General features: G+C 38.7%; 1 protein-coding gene across 1 annotated transcript in view; it reads right to left on the bottom strand.

The window, feature by feature from the left end:
* LOC124150127 (leucine-rich repeat and death domain-containing protein 1-like) overlaps positions 1-17,246 on the bottom strand; it is a 130,271-nt gene that overhangs the window by 65,352 nt on the left and 47,673 nt on the right. The window contains exon 2 of the mRNA XM_046522052.2: positions 4,930-6,870. Within this exon, the coding sequence (XP_046378008.2) occupies positions 4,930-6,868 (1,939 nt within the window). The 5' untranslated portion in view covers positions 6,869-6,870. The remainder of the gene's footprint in view (positions 1-4,929; positions 6,871-17,246) is intronic.

Raw genomic sequence — 17,246 nt, 5'->3', positions numbered from 1 at the left:
AATGGGCTTAGATTCATAGACTCCGTACAGTTTCTGTTATCTTCCCTGGACAATTTAGCTAATGCGAACAATCCCGATGACTTTGCGATAACAAATCAATATACCGATAAGATAACTCGTCATTTGTTGCTGAGAAAAGGTGTATATCCTTATGAATATATGGATGATTGGTCTAGATTCGAAGAAACTGAATTACCACCCCTCGAATCATTCTATAGTAACTTAACAGAATCTAGAATAACAGATGCCGATTATGAACACGCTCTGACGGTCTGGGATAAATTAGGTTGTAAGAATTTAGGCGATTATCACGATCTGTACTTAAAAACCGATGTACTGTTACTCGCCGATATATTCGAGATATTTAGAAAGACATGTTTAAAACAATACGGCTTGGACCTGGCATGGTACTAAGTCAGTCCCAGACTATCGTGGGATGCATTGTTGAAGAAGACCGGCGTAGAACTAAAACTACTCACAGATTACGATATGCACTTGTTTATTAAGAAAGGATTAAGAGGTGGTATATCGATGGCAGCTAAAAGGTATTCTAAGGCTAATAATAAATTAGTGGAAGGATACGATCCGAGTAAACCCGATACGCACATATTATATCTTGACGCTAACAATTTGTACGGATGGGCTATGAGTCAACCTTTACCCACGGGTGGTTTTGAATGGGTCAATGATATCGAAGTGAATGATATCCATAATATCAATGTGAATGATATTGAAGTGAATAAAGGGTACATACTAGAAGTTGACTTGGAATATCCAAGTTCGTTACATAAAGATCATAACAGTTATCCGCTAGCTCCCGAAAGATTAATGGTTAATAAAGATTGGATGTCGGAATATCAACGCTCCTTGATGGGTAATAGTAGGTTAGCTAACGTAGCAAAACTCGTACCAAATTTGATGGATAAGACAAAATATATAGTTCACTACAGAAATCTCCAGTTATATCTATCGTTAGGTATGAAACTTAAGAAAATAAGAGTTAAGAGTTTTAAAGTTTGATCAAAGCCCTTGGATGGAGCCCTATATAAGGTTGAACACAGATTTAAGAAAGATAGCTACCAGAGATTTCGAAAAGAATCTATATAAGCTCATGAATAACTCGGTATTTGGTAAAACTATGGAGAATCTAAGGAAGCGTGTTGATGTTAAATTAGTCAGATCTAATGAGGAAGAAAGACTCAGGAAACTTATAGCCAGTCCGGCTTTTAACAGAAGCAAGATATTCGATAACGACTTAGCCGCGTTGCATATGCAGAAGAGTAATATAAAATTCAACAGACCGGTGTACGTCGGTATGAGTATTCTCGACTTGTCAAAACACTTAATGTATGACTTTTATTACAACGAACTTAAGAAGCAATACGGCGATAGATGCGAGGTGTTATATACCGACACAGATTCTTTGTTGATGGAAATACAAACCGAGGATATGTATAAAGATATGGCAGAAAAAATAGATATGTACGACACGAGCGATTACCCAAAAAATAATCCACTGCACAGCGTAGTAAATAAAAAGGTGTTAGGTAAGATGAAGGATGAATGTGCTGGGACCCCTATAGCGGAGTATGTCGGATTAAGACCTAAGATGTATTCTATAAAGAAGTCCGATAATGGGGAGATAAGAAAAGCCAAGGGTGTTAAAAAGTATGTTGTAAAAAAGCATATCAAACAAGAACAGTATAAAGAATCATTATTTAACGGTAGAACGTTCAAACACGAGATGAACTCTTTAAGAAGTTACAATCATAGGATATATGGATTAAGAATGAACAAGACATCATTATCCACCTTAGATACAAAGAGATGGATTGATAATGATGGTGTAACTACCTATGCTTATGGTTATGGTGGTAATACCGTACCGTCGGGAACTATGAACAACTCTTCTCGTACAAATGCCCTATCCGGTCCATCTTGAAGATAATAAAGAATAGGCTTTCCTTCTTTCATAACCAATCGACTAATGTTATATGTCTTAAGGGACCATATGGGATCGGTTGCGCGACGTAGGCCTCCTTCGAGTTCACCGGGCTGGTATAAATACCTTACCCTTACTCTACCTGGAAGTTTTCGTTCTTTGCCTCTCCTCGGTGCTGAAGATTCGGAAGTCACGGATTTCATTTTCTTCTGGTTTCTTCCCTATTAATCTTGTTACTTCATTATTCAGCGCTGATACAACGGCTGATAATCGTGTCACCCATTCGGTTGATCTCAATAGCTCGGATTTCATTTCGATCCCATACTGATAGCCAAACAAACGTTCCGCTAATGTCCGGTTAAATCTTTCGACGATAGCTTGACTGTGGTGGGCCTCTCTTTCACCACGCCTGATTTCGACATTGTGCTTTGTTAACAGTTTTGTTATCGATCCCATAAACTCGCTACCGGGATCTACTTGAAATAGCTTAGGCCATTTTAGTGGTCCACGTTTATATATGCGACTCAGTGCATTAGCTACTTCTGTTGAATCTTTTGAGCTTAATGGCTCAGCCTCTTTGTATCGACTAGCCACATCCACTACTGTTAAAGCGTATTTATACGTTTTGCGTTTTACCTTATCGTGGGGAAGAAACAAGAGGTCAGCCTGATGAACTTCATTCGTTGTAAAAATATCAAACTTCTTCCTCGGTATATAACGCGGTGCTGGTAAGTATATTTGCCACATCGCTTGTTTCTTTAACCAATCCTTGGCCACATCTTTAGATACCTTAGCCGCGGTGGCTAATTTTTTTATTGCTCCTACACCTTTCCAATATCCTCGTGGGCTATAGTAAATTTTATTCATTATTATTTAATATTGATGTTTCGTTTAATACAACTTATGACTATCATTGAATCGCATAATCATTTTGGCATAAAAAATGCCACCTGTAGTAGCAGTATAGTATATAAATTTGGCTCCAGTGGAAGTGGTCCAGAACCCCCATTACCTATACTACTACATGAATGAGTGAGTATGGTTTTACGCCTCTTTTAGCAATATTCCAGCAGTATCCAGGCCGGGGACACCAGAAATGGGCTTCACACATTCTCAGGAATCAAACAGTATTACATGAGGTACTAAGAAGACTTGAAGCCTATGGGGGTCAAAGTGAAGCTTGAAAAGTGGAGGTTCATGACAATGAGTGTTGAGTATCTTGGACACAGAGTTGACAAAGATGGTATGCATCCTCTAAAATTTAAGATTCATGGAATTGTAAGTGTGCCAAGTCCAAAGAAGGTCTCCGAACTACGAGTCTTCCTTGGAATGGTAAACTATTATGGAAAATTTATGCAAAACTTGTCACCCAGTCTAGCACCACTGTATACTTTGTTAAAGTCCAACACTTCATAGAGATGGTCTGGAAAAGAAGAGATGGCATTTGAGAAAAGCAAGTCTTTCCTGTAAAGTGATATACTACTTGTTCATTATGACAACAAGAAGCCCATCACATTAGCCTGCGATGCATCATCTTATGGCGTTGGATGTGTCCTTTCACACACCATGGAAGATGATATCGAAAGACTGCCATTGACTGCCAGCAACACTTGAACTATGCACAGCTGGAAAAAGAAGTCCTGTCAATCATATTTGGCATCAAGAAGATTCCCAAGTACATATATGGACGTAACTTCATACAGATCACATTCTTCTCACCACACTACTGGGGCCGAAGACTGGAATACCTACTCTAGCTACGTGTGATTATACCACAGTGTGATTATACTGCTACATTCATGGAAATGTCCAAATCAAATTTGGGAAAGAATGCACATGGACATTGCAGAAAATCAAGGAAACAACTACCTGATAGTTCCAGACAGCATATCAAAATGGATTGAAGTCGTTCCTATGTCAACCACAACAGCTACCTAAATGATTGAAGTTATGTGGAACTTATTTGCTTCCTATGGACTTCCAGATGAAGTCGTCTCTGACAATGGAGAAGCTTTCAAAGAGTTCGGGTACAGAACACGCTTACACCACCATATCACCCAGCATCAAATGGAGCTGCAGAGTGATCTGTCCAAAATGTGAAAACTGCACTAAAGAAACACTTCCTCAAATTCAAGAAGGGAAGAAATGACTATCAATAAGAAATTGGCAAACTTTCTAGTGGTTTACCAGACGACTCCACACTCTGTGGCGAGTGTATAACCAGCTAAACTGTTCTTTCAAAGAAGATTACGGACCAGGTTATCTCAGCTGAAACCAGACTTGGGAAAGAAAGTGGAAAAGGTTCAACTGAAACAGAAGAAGTCCATGATGTTCATTCCTTAAAATCTGTTCGCCAATTGAATATCAACTCTCCTGTTTTGGTTAGAAACTTCAGCTAAGGCACAGAAAGATGGTACAGGGACAAATTATCAAGAGATGTGGAATATATAAATATGTGTCCTAACATAGTACTAGACATCATAGACTAAAAATAGTATCAGAATTCCACTTTCTCCAGAGGAGATGATGAACATGTTCACATGGTTACAACATTCACATGAGTTGAGTGAATGTTTAAAGCCACAATCAGCAATACTACATCTATATCACAATGGCTTGTAAATAATCAAGTGACTGAAAACATGAGCAGTCATCAAGTCTTACTACCTCATCCAAGTTTGTTACCTAGGAGAACCAGAACTAGGGTGCTGAGGACTTTTTATAACCTGAGTTATTACTAAATAAGATAATTCTACAAGATAGCAACATGTTGGTTTCTCAGGATATGTACAGATCACAGAAGTGTAGAGTGAGTGGGTGAGTGAGTTTGGTTTAACGCCGCTTTTAACATTATTCCAGTTATATCACAGTGTAGAAGTGTAGCGAGACAGACAGGAGCAATTACTATATCTGTGTCAAATATTGTATTGGTTCAGGAAACATGTTTTTTTTATACATCTGCTATTAAAAATACCCAATTAATTCACCTTCTCTTTCCAATGCTCTTCGAATGAACCTTCCAATGGGCTGAGGAACACCACTAACACACACATCTATGGGTGGTGTCTTCAAAGGGTTGTTATGGAGACGGAGATCCGTCAGGTTAATCAGTTGATCAAAGTTCTCTGGGAGGGATGTCAGCTTGTTGTCATTCAGGTGCAGAACATGGAGCTTCCTAATCTCACAGACTGTCTCAGGAAGGCTGTTTATTTCATTATGGTCTGCAACAAGTGACACAAGATTTCTCATACCTGAAATTGTATTTGGTAATGTTCTTAAGGTATTATTTGAGACGATCAACTCAAAAACACTTGAGAATTCCATCTCATCAGGAAGTGATGGCACTCGAGATCCACTGCTCTGGTCAAAGCGTAGTTTCACAAGGTTTGGAATGGCACAAACTGACTTTGGAAACTCAAAAAATTTGTTCTCTGACAGGTCAAGGTTGGTAAGTGATGTCAACAGGGATACTTCTTCAGGTAGTTCCTCTAACATATTCCCAGACATGTCTAAAGACTTTAAGTGAACAAGTGCACACAATTCTGGTGGGAAGTTACCGACATGGTTGCATGAGAGGTTCAGCACTGTAAGACTGTGAAGTTCTGCAATTTCTGGAGGAATGTCAGCAAAACTATTGTGCGCAACATCAAAGATCTCAAGCGTAGAAACTTTGCAAACTGATAAGGGGAATTTCTCAAACTGGTTTTTTCTTAAGCTCAGATGCCTTAATTTTGATAAATGTCCAAATTCAGTCGGGACTGCAGACATTCTGTTCCCATCCAATGCAAGGATATTCAGATTCTCAAGCACTGAAATGGCTTTTGGAAGTTCTTCAAGTTTGTTGTCAGAAAACACAAGAGTGTGAAGTTTCTTCAGATTACCAAACTCAATAGGAACTCCAGTCAAAGAGTTGCCAAACAGACTCAGAACCTCAAGGTTTGAACACCAACTTAGACCTTCTGGTATCTCAGAGATATTGTTTGAACCAATGTACAATTCCTTCAAATGAAACAGTTCTGCTATGTTCTCTGGTATATGCTGAAGATGATTGTTCTCTAACCCAAGTATTTCCAATTCTTTCAGCAAACACAGCTCAGCAGGTAGATCCTTTAACAAATTATTATTCAGACCCAAGATCTTCAGTTTCTTCAAATTACCAATCTCAGACTGTACAGCTGACAGCCTGTTTCCAGACATGGCCAATTCCCTGAGTTCTTCAATCCAAAACAGCTGTACAGGGATAAATTCAAACTCATTGTCATCGAGCAAGAGCTGTTCAAGCTTGGTCAGATTCTGAATTTCATGTGGCAGATTTGTCATGTGATTTCCTGACAAGCCAAGGCGTTGAAGACCTTCTATCCGACAAATCTCTGGATTCAAGAATTCAAATTCATTTCTCTCTAATCCTAGAATTTTTAGCTTGCTAAGACTACCAAGGCTGTTTGGCAAATTCTTCAGCCTGTTCTCGTTCAGCCCAAGGACAGTCAAGTCTTTAATATGACCGAGTGTTGATGGAACTGAGGACAGTCTGTTGCCATTTGCGAAAAGTTGAGACAACATAACAAGCCCACATATTTCTGAAGATATTGCTTCCAATTCATTGTTAGATACATCTAGCAGTTGCAGTTTTGGGAGATGATACACAAGTCGATTAATGGTCTTCAAACCGTTGCAAGACAGATTTAATCCTTCTAGGATTTCCAGTTGACTTACATTATCAGGAATATCTGTTATGTTGTTGTTGGTTAATAATAAAAAGGAGATATTTTCCAGATCAAATACTTCCTCTGGTACTTTGGTCAATGAGAGTTCATTGAGACCAAGACACACTTTAGTGCCCTGGGAGAAAAGGTAAGACTGCAGGTTAAGTGGATTCTCTGTATTTGTAGATTTGAGTTGATATCTGCCACAATTATCCAATTCCATAGCTGAAAAAAACAAAATAATAAAGTAAAGACATTTATTAAGTTTAACTCAATTCAAATGGATTATATTGTTAGGTCACTGTGACAGAGACTCCTAATCATGTGTGTTGTGTCCTGCTTTTAGGCTGGAGTATTTTAACCCTCTGGATGTCGAGGTTTTTTTCTGACGCACATTTTCCAAAGATCAGAAAAGTGAAGGTTGTGCGAGAATTGCATTTACACGGCACTGGATCTCCCTCTGGCTATAAAATTACGTAGAGTTGGAGAATATTAAATTTCCTATTTGAAGGTGTAAATTTAACTGCAAAAAGTAAACCGTTTTTAAAAAAAAGACAATTCCAAGTGTTGTCCAAGAAATTATTCTGCGTTGAAAAACAGACAATTTCTCCGCTCTTTATCGTACACCGAAAAAAGTACTGTGCAACGATTTTTTTATTTAGAAGCTTTACGGAAACTGTGAGCGAATAAAATACTGCCTAATATCTGAACGACATAACTATATATCAAATGGAGTTATACGCATATATGTATAATGTCATACATTCAATGCCAAAAATAGCATGCGGTAAATGACGAACACTGATTTTTCTCTATGATATCAAAAGGCTACGGAGAGGTTACACGCGTACAAAGAACAGGGGGCATAACTCTATTATACTTAGCACTAGTTTATTGTAACTCAGGTCACTCGCTGAGAATTAGCTGTGGGTAAGGACAATTTATTTTCGTGGTGTTTTGTTCACAATGAACCAAACTATTCCAACATAAATATCGATATTGAAACTGCATACATTTAGTTATAAACAAAACCCACAAGAAATGATGAAATCGTACTTCATAAAAAAGAGGTAATAGAGAAATGGATGGCCCTATGTAACCTATAACTTTAGATTCCAACATTCTCCTGATTGTGTAAGTGTAATTTTACTAATGTTGTTCCATTATTAATGGAGCACTAGCCTTATCATCAAATGTAATGAAATATCAAAAACATAACTCCATTCCTTCTGACGTCATGGCTGGTTTTATGTCTTTGATAACGTCGGAGAAAGACGACACTGGTATTTTTATTAATATATATCTCGCCTAATTTTTCGTTCATGGTATGGAAAATCTCGATGTGTAAAACGAATTTGACGCTTTTTTGACACAACATAAAGAGACTGCTTTCACCAAGTAAATAATGTCTTGAATATGTAAACAATTAGATAGTTTATTGTGTATCTTAATTGGACAAGACATGAACCTGTTTGGCATCAATTTACATAATGATATACCCAAAAGAATATTTCAAAACAACCAAATTTAAATTCAGTGTTGGACATATATTTGTCCATTATCATGTTTATTATTTCTCTTCATCTCGTCTCAGAATTACACAATAAACAATGCAAAGAAACCTCTATTGGTAAAGAATTATCAGGATAATTGTTTAAGGTTGAACCAACGGGGTACCTGGCATGGGTTTTGTTTTATACTTTTGTATACTTTTATACACATTCCTGGAGAAATAAAGTAAACAGTTTAATATCCTGTGATCACAATATTGAAAAAAGAATGAACCCATTGATTATATAAAGCAAAACGAGAGGAATAATTTGTAAATTGTTTGTGACTAACACACACCTGGCAAATTGTTAGATATCACTGTTCTGTGTAACAAACGACATAAAAAACAATTCCAAGACCAAGACAATTCTTTCAGAAATGTGTGCATATATTTTAACGAAAAATATTATCCATTTTGTTAAAGTAATATATTCAGTTTTAGTTATAAAATAAAATGAAATGGCTATTCAAGGACATTGGTTATATGAACTTATAATATTGATGATTACACATCCCAAGAAATACGTACATGCTGCAGTTACATCTACACTTCATGTTGTAACACTTGTCCAAAGGAAAGAAATATCATATTCGACACTAAACAATGTTCAAACAAACAGGAGATGATCAAAGGTTCGTTCATACATATGTTGTGGCCTATATTGTCTTGTTGTGGCCTATAAAATGATATCATTTTGAACATTGACAAATATCCAAAGTGAAATTAATTGTGTGAAAAAATGTAAAAAGATATGCAAAATCTACATCATAACTGAAACTGTAAACAGCATGATGCAATGATCGTGTGCACTCTCATTCAAGGACCTTCACCTCAAAGAAATTACCAAATATATACAACAATATTGACGAGTGACATCACTACCGGTGACCAACTTTTACAAAATGGCGTGTTCACTGTCAACAGTACGCAGGATTTTACGTTGGGACTTTCGTCCATTCAGGGATCGTATATACATAAATGTGACATGTAAGTAATCAGAAACATTCTGACAATCTATGTACTGTTATTTGTTGTTATACTTTTCATTGAAACCAACGGAAATAGTCAGAAATTCTAATAAATACCATTGTTGTTGTGCGTGATTTTGCGTCAGTCATGGCACCACACAGGACGGTAACTTTGAAAATTTCTGTTGAAAATATCAAATCATTGTAATGTTTCTATTTTAAATTCCCTAATTCTTCCTACGATTCTCTAACCCTGCATATTCCGAAAATGTTGGGGCAATATCTTGAACAATAGACGAATGGATAGCTCAAAATAGGGCAAAAAACGATCACTGTGTAAAATCTGAATTTTGATTTGTTTACATTTCAAACAAGTGCAGTTTTTCGAGCACAGCGTTCGTTTTCACACCTAACTTATTTTGCTTGATTTCATCTAGCCATTTTGTATTGGTGACAAAGACCATTGGTCATTTCATTCTTAAATGTATGAGGAATTCAAGGATGTATGTATTGCAGCTAAGTTTGAAATATATGTGATGTTACAGGCGTCTCATAACTGGTGTACCCAATCTCATTAAAATCAGATCTTAGTTCTCGCTACCGCTAAACAAAGATCCGAGGACATCCCATTACGGGTCACGTCAGACTGACCTTGCGCGAACTTTGACCGACCAATGGAATGACCAATCAGAAGGCAGCTTTCTTGTGCTTTACGGCACAAATTTCAAACTGGCGACTACACTTCGAAACATATTTTGACAAATTCTCGATTACAAATTTGAAACCTGAACAAAAAAATATTCTGGAATGGCTAATAGATGGTCTTGATTGAAAGGATTCAGTTGTCAAACCCGTAACTATTGTTCGGAATACCCCATGTTAAAGTTTTCGAGATAGCATGATTAGAAATCACATTCCGACTGTCACTTTCATTATCTGGTAAGCGATGCACTGATTGGTCGGATGAAAGGTCGTTCTGACGTGACCCTAATGGGATATCTTCAGATCTTTGTTTAGTGGTACTGAGATTTAAGATCTGATTTTAATGAGATTGCCGGTGTACCTGATTTTGTAAACACTATCCAATATGGCGTAAAGTTCACTTAGGGCGTTCGTGTTTGCGTATTTTCCAAAACATTCGAAACGATTCTTAGGTTATCGGAGACGTTTTGGAATGATCATTGGTGGTTTGTTTATAGACGGATACCCGTGATCAGCAATATGCTATTTTTGAAATTCATTTCTCAGAGTAAATATCCAAAATTTAGATTTCAAAACATGCTGTAAATAACGCAGCTAGTGGTGATTTAGTAATGAGTAAAAAATGGCGACATTTACAATGAACCTAATTTTCAGAGGTCATTTTCAGTACTTTTGCTTGGCCTAAAATGCCAGTGGATGATATTACAGAACAGGAAATTTCCGAAAATTATTCAAAACTGTAAAGTGTATCTGTGTGCGAGATGTATTTTGAATTTTATTCGACTTCAAAGTGAGGGTTGTAGAGGAGGGACATATATTATATGTCCCTGTGGCATCCAGGGGGTTAAATGTTTATCTCACCAACTACTGGTAATGCAACATACTATGATTACTATGGAACATGTATAGCCTGGGTCTATTCTTGTGGATTTTACTAAGCACATCACTTTGTGATCTGTAACCCCTGACTCACTCAGCTATGCATGAACATCTACTTCCTCCCAATCAAGGCTAAGTAATTTCTGATGAACTAACAAACTGCAAAAAAATGACTACTCTTTGACTTGAGGTAACAGTAACACCTGTTACCCATCCAGTTGCTGGTGTAGGCTACCCTAGGCTTATCTCTTGCCTTCCAAAAGTAACATCATCATGATTATACTCATTATTTTTCTGAGACCCGTGAAGATCAGGGGTAGAATAGGTCTTCAGCAACCCATTCTCACCGTCAAAGGTGACTATACTTGTTGTAGGAGGCAACTAACGGGATCGGGTGGTCAGGCTTGCTGACTTGGTTGATGCATGTCATCTTATCTCAATTGCGTGGATCGATGTTCATGATGTCAATCACTGGAGTGTCAGGTCCAGACTCGAATATTTACAGACCGCTGTATAGCTGGAATATTGCTGAGTGCAGCGTTAAACAACAAACAAACAAATATCATGTTTCTGACAGTTGTAGATGTACTCTTTCAATATTTTGAAATGAATGCTGAAGAGGTACCAGTATATACACTGGGTTTAATGTAAATGCTGAAGAGGTACCAGTATATACACTGGGTTTAATGCAAATGCTGAAGAGGTACCAGTATATACACTGGGTTTAATGTAAATGCTGAAGAGGTACTAGTATATACACTGGGTTTAATGCAAATGCTGAAGAGGTACCAGTATATACACTGGGTTTAATGCAAATGCTGAAGAGGTACTACCAGTATATACATTGGGTTTAATGCAAATGCTGAAGAGGTACTAGTATATATACTGGGTTTAATGCAAATGCTGTAGAGGTACTGGTACAGTCAGAATAACACTATTTAACAAAAACCTTTTGTCAAAATCTGAAATTCATCATACACGAATTACCATTGCTGTAATTTGATTGGCTGCCTTAGGTCACATGCTTTAATTTGACCAAACACGAATCTTGTAGCAGATTTCAGCAAGAAAGCGTCATTAGAAACCAATATAATCGCATGTTACAGTAATGTAAAGAGGCTAGGCGAGTTTACTATCGTGTTGATGACAAAATAAGCCTTGTAGATAATGGTGTGTCACATGGCATGTGTTATTTATGCCAACCTGCGAAAACGGATAAATATTTCTTCATGCTACTGAGTGGTGGACAACCACTGTTATCGGGAAAATGATGATGACAGATATTATTTATAATTCTTTTTAAAATAATTTTCCGATTACGTAAACTATAAAGATAAAATAAATAAATAGGTAAATCTAATTGGATTTTATGAAATCTTATATGTGCCGAAAATTGTCAAATTTTTGCTTCCTTGATCCTCAGTCTGGACATTATGAATGTGTTAGCTTAGATTTTTTTATTTACAACACACTTACTTTAGTTGTGAATGCATTATTTAAATAATGTGATAAACATAACTTTCATATGTATAAACAGTAGGATTAGACCTGTCAAATGGTATATAACATGTAGTAGCAAAGATGTTTTACAAGCAGATAGCCTGAAATCCCAGACACTGTCAAGGTTGATGACTGTGGCTCAGTGCATACAGGGGAGAAAGAGGGCCAGAAGAGGGCCAGAAGAAGGACCTTACCCTATGGACACAGATCAGCTACAACTGTAACTGATCAGTGTACAGCTACTATTATGTGATTTCATAAAAAACATAAACATGCCAAAATGTCAATTTACAAATCAATAGCGTTTGTGTCCACCTCTGTTTGCGATGCAGGCGTCGCACAAAGTCCTGTGAGATATCTGTCCATATCTGCTGGAGCATGTTTCGAAGTTCCTGGAGTGTCTGTGGAACACATGGCTGACGTCGAAGGCGCCAATCCATCTCATCCCACATGTGCTCAATTGGAGAGAGATCAGGGGAGCGAGCCGGCCAGGGGATGACATTCACGTTGTTTTGTTGAAGAGAATCCTGAACAAGTTGAGCAATATGAGGCCGGGCGTTGCCATGTTGAAAGGTAATGCCTGGGCTGGACGACACAAAAACTGTAGAACAACAGGGCCGATGATCTCGTCGTGGTAGCGCTGTCCATTGAGATTTCCCTCTACCACTATCAAACAGGTCCTCTGTCTTGCTGTAATCCCACCCCATACCATAATGCTGCAGCCCCCAAACTGATCTTCTTCCATGACACAATGATTGATGTAACGTTCACCTCAACGTTGGTACACTCGAATCCGTCCATCGCTGTGGCTGAGGTGGAAACGAGACTTGTCAGTGAATAGAACTTGTCCCCACTGCATGGCCGTCCAGCATAGACGCTGTCTGCACCACTGTAGACGTGCTTGACAGTGGTTTCCTGTCAACATGGGACGTCTGGAGGGTCTTCTGGCGACAATCCCTGCACATCTGAGGCGACGACGTACGGTTTGTGAGGATATTGATCGAAGGCCAGGGATGCTTCTTGCAGTCACTGTTGCTGGCTGGAATCGATTTCGTAGGTGTGTTGTTCGAATCCAGTTGTCTTGTCGATCATTGGTTACGCGTGGCCTGCCACTCCGAGGATGGTCTCTGACTGCATTCGTCTGTTGCCAACGTTGCCATAAACACCAAATGGTGTTTCTGTTGACGTTAACTTGTCTTGCAACATTACTTTGACTCGATCCTGCTTCAAGCATACCAATTGTTCGCAGACGCTCATTTTCCGACAGGCGTGGCATTTCGTATTGTTGTATAATTGCGTAATTTTGGTTGTTGTCAGCACGATGCTAAACAATGCATATGGAATCCCGTTAACGCACATGTTTTTATACCCATTCTTGGGTAGTGAAATGCATGGGGCTTGCATAAAAGTCAACTTTTGCATGGAATGCATGCTTTTCTGTAGCAGCTACGTTTTTGTGACTTGATTCCATACATGTACTACAATATTGAAAACCAAACTTTACTTGTTTGAAAAATACACCAAAATATTGGTGTCACAGTACCTTTTGTTGTTGAGTATAATTGGTATTGCAGTAGTTAACTAATGTTCAAAGGCAATGAGTAACCAGAAATTAGTAACTTGAATTTTCTTATTGATCATTCATTCTAAGTATGATTTGACTTGAATAAACACTATGACAGTCACTTGACTTGTATTTCAATTATGATTAACCATTAAAACAGTTTAGAAGCCTGGCACCCCTAAAGATGTGATGGCACATTGTGCCCATTGGCACACTTGAAATAAATTTAATTTTGATCCCTGAGTTCGAATTTCTTTCTGACAGTGCACACTGACTATATATTTGCCAGGCCTCCTGCAAAACAATTCTAAATTTGTAATTTCATAGCCAACTCTTGAGACCTACATCGACTATCCGGTGTAACAGGGAGTCAGGTACCCAGGAAGTACATTTAGACTTGTCCCAGCCCTACTACAAACAACTATGAAGCTGAACTGACTACCTACAAACAATGATGTAGCTGACCTGACTACATACAAACAACGATGTAGCTGACCTGACTACCTACAAACTATGATGTAGCTGACCTGACTACCTACCTACAATGATGTAGCTGACCTGAATACCTACAAACAACAATTTAGCTGACCTGACTACATACAAACAACGATCTAGCTGACCTGACTACCAACAAACAATGATGTAGTTGACCGGACTACCTCCTAATAATGATGTTGTTGACCGGACTACCTACACACCACGGTGTAGCTGACCTGAATACCTACAAACAATGATGTAGTTGACCGGACTACCTACAAACAATGATGTAGCTGACATGACTACCTACACACCACGGTGTAGCTGACCTGAATACCTACAAACAATGATGTAGCTGACCTGACTACCTACAAACAATGATGTAGCTGACATGACTACCTACAATGATGTAGCTGACCTGACTACCTACAAACAATGATGTAGTTGACCGGACTACCTACAAACAATGATGCAGCTGAACTGAATACCTACAAACAATGATGTAGCTGACCTGACTATGTACAAACAATGATGTAGCTGACATGACTACCTACAAACAATGATGTAGCTGACCTGAATACCTACAAACAATGATGTAGCTGACCTGACTACCTACAAACAATGATGTAGCTGACCTGAATACCTACAAACAATGATGTAGCTGACCTGACTACCTACAAACAAGGATGTAGCTGACATGACTACCTACAAACAATGATGTAGCTGACCTGAATACCTACAAACAATGATGTAGCTGACCTGACTATGTACAAACAATGATGTAGCTGACCTGACTACCTACACACCACAGTGTAGCTGACCTGAATACCTACAAACAATGATGTAGCTGACCTGACTATGTACAAACAACAATGTAGCTGACCTGACTACCTACAAACAACGATGTAGCTGACCTGATTACCTACAAACAATGATGTAGCTGACCTGACTATGTACAAACAATGATGTAGCTGACCTGACTATGTACAAACAATGATGTAGCTGACCTGACTATGTACAAACAATGATGTAGCTGACCTGACTATGTACAAACAACAATGTAGCTGACCTGACTACCTACAAACAACGATGTAGCTGACCTGATTACCTACAAACAATGATGTAGCTGACCTGACTACCTACAATGATGTGGCTGACCTGACTACCTACAAACAACAATGTAGCTGACCTGATTACCTACAAACAACGATGTAGCTGAACTGATTACCTACAAACAATGATGTAGCTGACCTGACTACCTACAATGATGTGGCTGACCTGACTACCTACAAACAATGATGTAGCTGACCTGATTACCTACAAACAACGATGTAGCTGAACTGATTACCTACAAACAATGATGTAGCTGACCTGACTATGTACAAACAATGATGTAGCTGACCTGACTACCTACAAACAACGATGTAGCTGAACTGATTACCTACAAACAATGATGTAGCTGACCTGACTATGTACAAACAATGATGTAGCTGACCGGACTACCTACAATGATGTGGCTGACCTGACTACCTACAATGATGTAGCTGACCTGATTACCTACAAACAACGATGTAGCTGAACTGATTACCTACAAACAATGATGTAGCTGACCTGACTATGTACAAACAATGATGTAGCTGACCTGACTACCTACAAACAACGATGTAGCTGAACTGATTACCTACAAACAACAATGTAGCTGAACTGACTATGTACAAACAATGATGTAGCTGACCTGACTATGTACAAACAATGATGTAGCTGACCTGACTACCTACAAACAACGATGTAGCTGAACTGACTACCTACAAACAATGATGTAGCTGACCGGACTACCTACAATGATGTAGCTGACCTGACTACCTACAATGATGTAGCTGACCTGACTACATACAAACCACGATGTAGCTGACCTGACTACCTACAATGATGTAGCTGACCTGACTACCTACAAACCACGATGTAGCTGACCTGACTACCTACAAACCACGATGCAGCTGACCTGAATACCTACAAACCATGATGTAGCTGACCTGACTACCTACAAACAATGATGTAGCTGACCTGACTACCTACAAACAATGATGCAGCTGACCTGACTACCTACAAACCATGATGTAGCTGACCTGACTACCTACAAACAACAATGAAGCTGACCTGACTACATACAATGATATAGCTGACCTGAATACCGACAAACAACGATGTAGCTGACCTGACTATGTACAAACAATGATGTAGCTGACCTGACTATGTACAAACCACGATGCAGCTGACCTGAATTATAACCTACAAACCATGATGTGGCTGACTTGACTACCTACAAACAACGATGTAGCTGACCTGACTACCTACAAACCATGATGTAGCTGACCTGACTACCTACAAACAACGATGTAGCTGACCTGACTACCTACATACAATGATGTAGCTGACCTGACTATGTACAAACAATGATGTAGCTGACCTGACTACCTACAATGATGTAGCTGACCTGACTACCTACAAACCACGATGTAGCTGACCTGACTACCTACAAACCACGATGCAGCTGACCTGAATACCTACAAACCATGATGTAGCTGACCTGACTACCTACAAACAATGATGTAGCTGACCTGACTACCTACAAAAATTGATGCAGCTGACCTGACTACCTACAAACCATGATGTAGCTGACCTGACTATGTACAAACAATGATGTAGCTGACCTGACTACCTACAATGATGTAGCTGACCTGATTACCTACAAACAATGATGTAGCTGACCTGACTATGTACAAACAATGATGTAGCTGACCTGACTACCTACAATGATGTAGCTGACCTGACTACCTACAAACCACGATGTAGCTGACCTGACTACCTACAAACCACGATGCAGCTGACCTGAATACCTACAAACAACAATGTAGCTGACCTGACTACCTACAAACAATGATGTAGCTGACCTGACTAC

This window comes from Haliotis rufescens, unplaced genomic scaffold (assembly GCF_023055435.1).
Source record: "Haliotis rufescens isolate VD_foot unplaced genomic scaffold, xgHalRufe1.0.p SCAF_4, whole genome shotgun sequence".
Classification (NCBI taxonomy): domain Eukaryota; kingdom Metazoa; phylum Mollusca; class Gastropoda; order Lepetellida; family Haliotidae; genus Haliotis; species Haliotis rufescens.
This window is presented reverse-complemented; position numbering and strand designations above follow the sequence as displayed.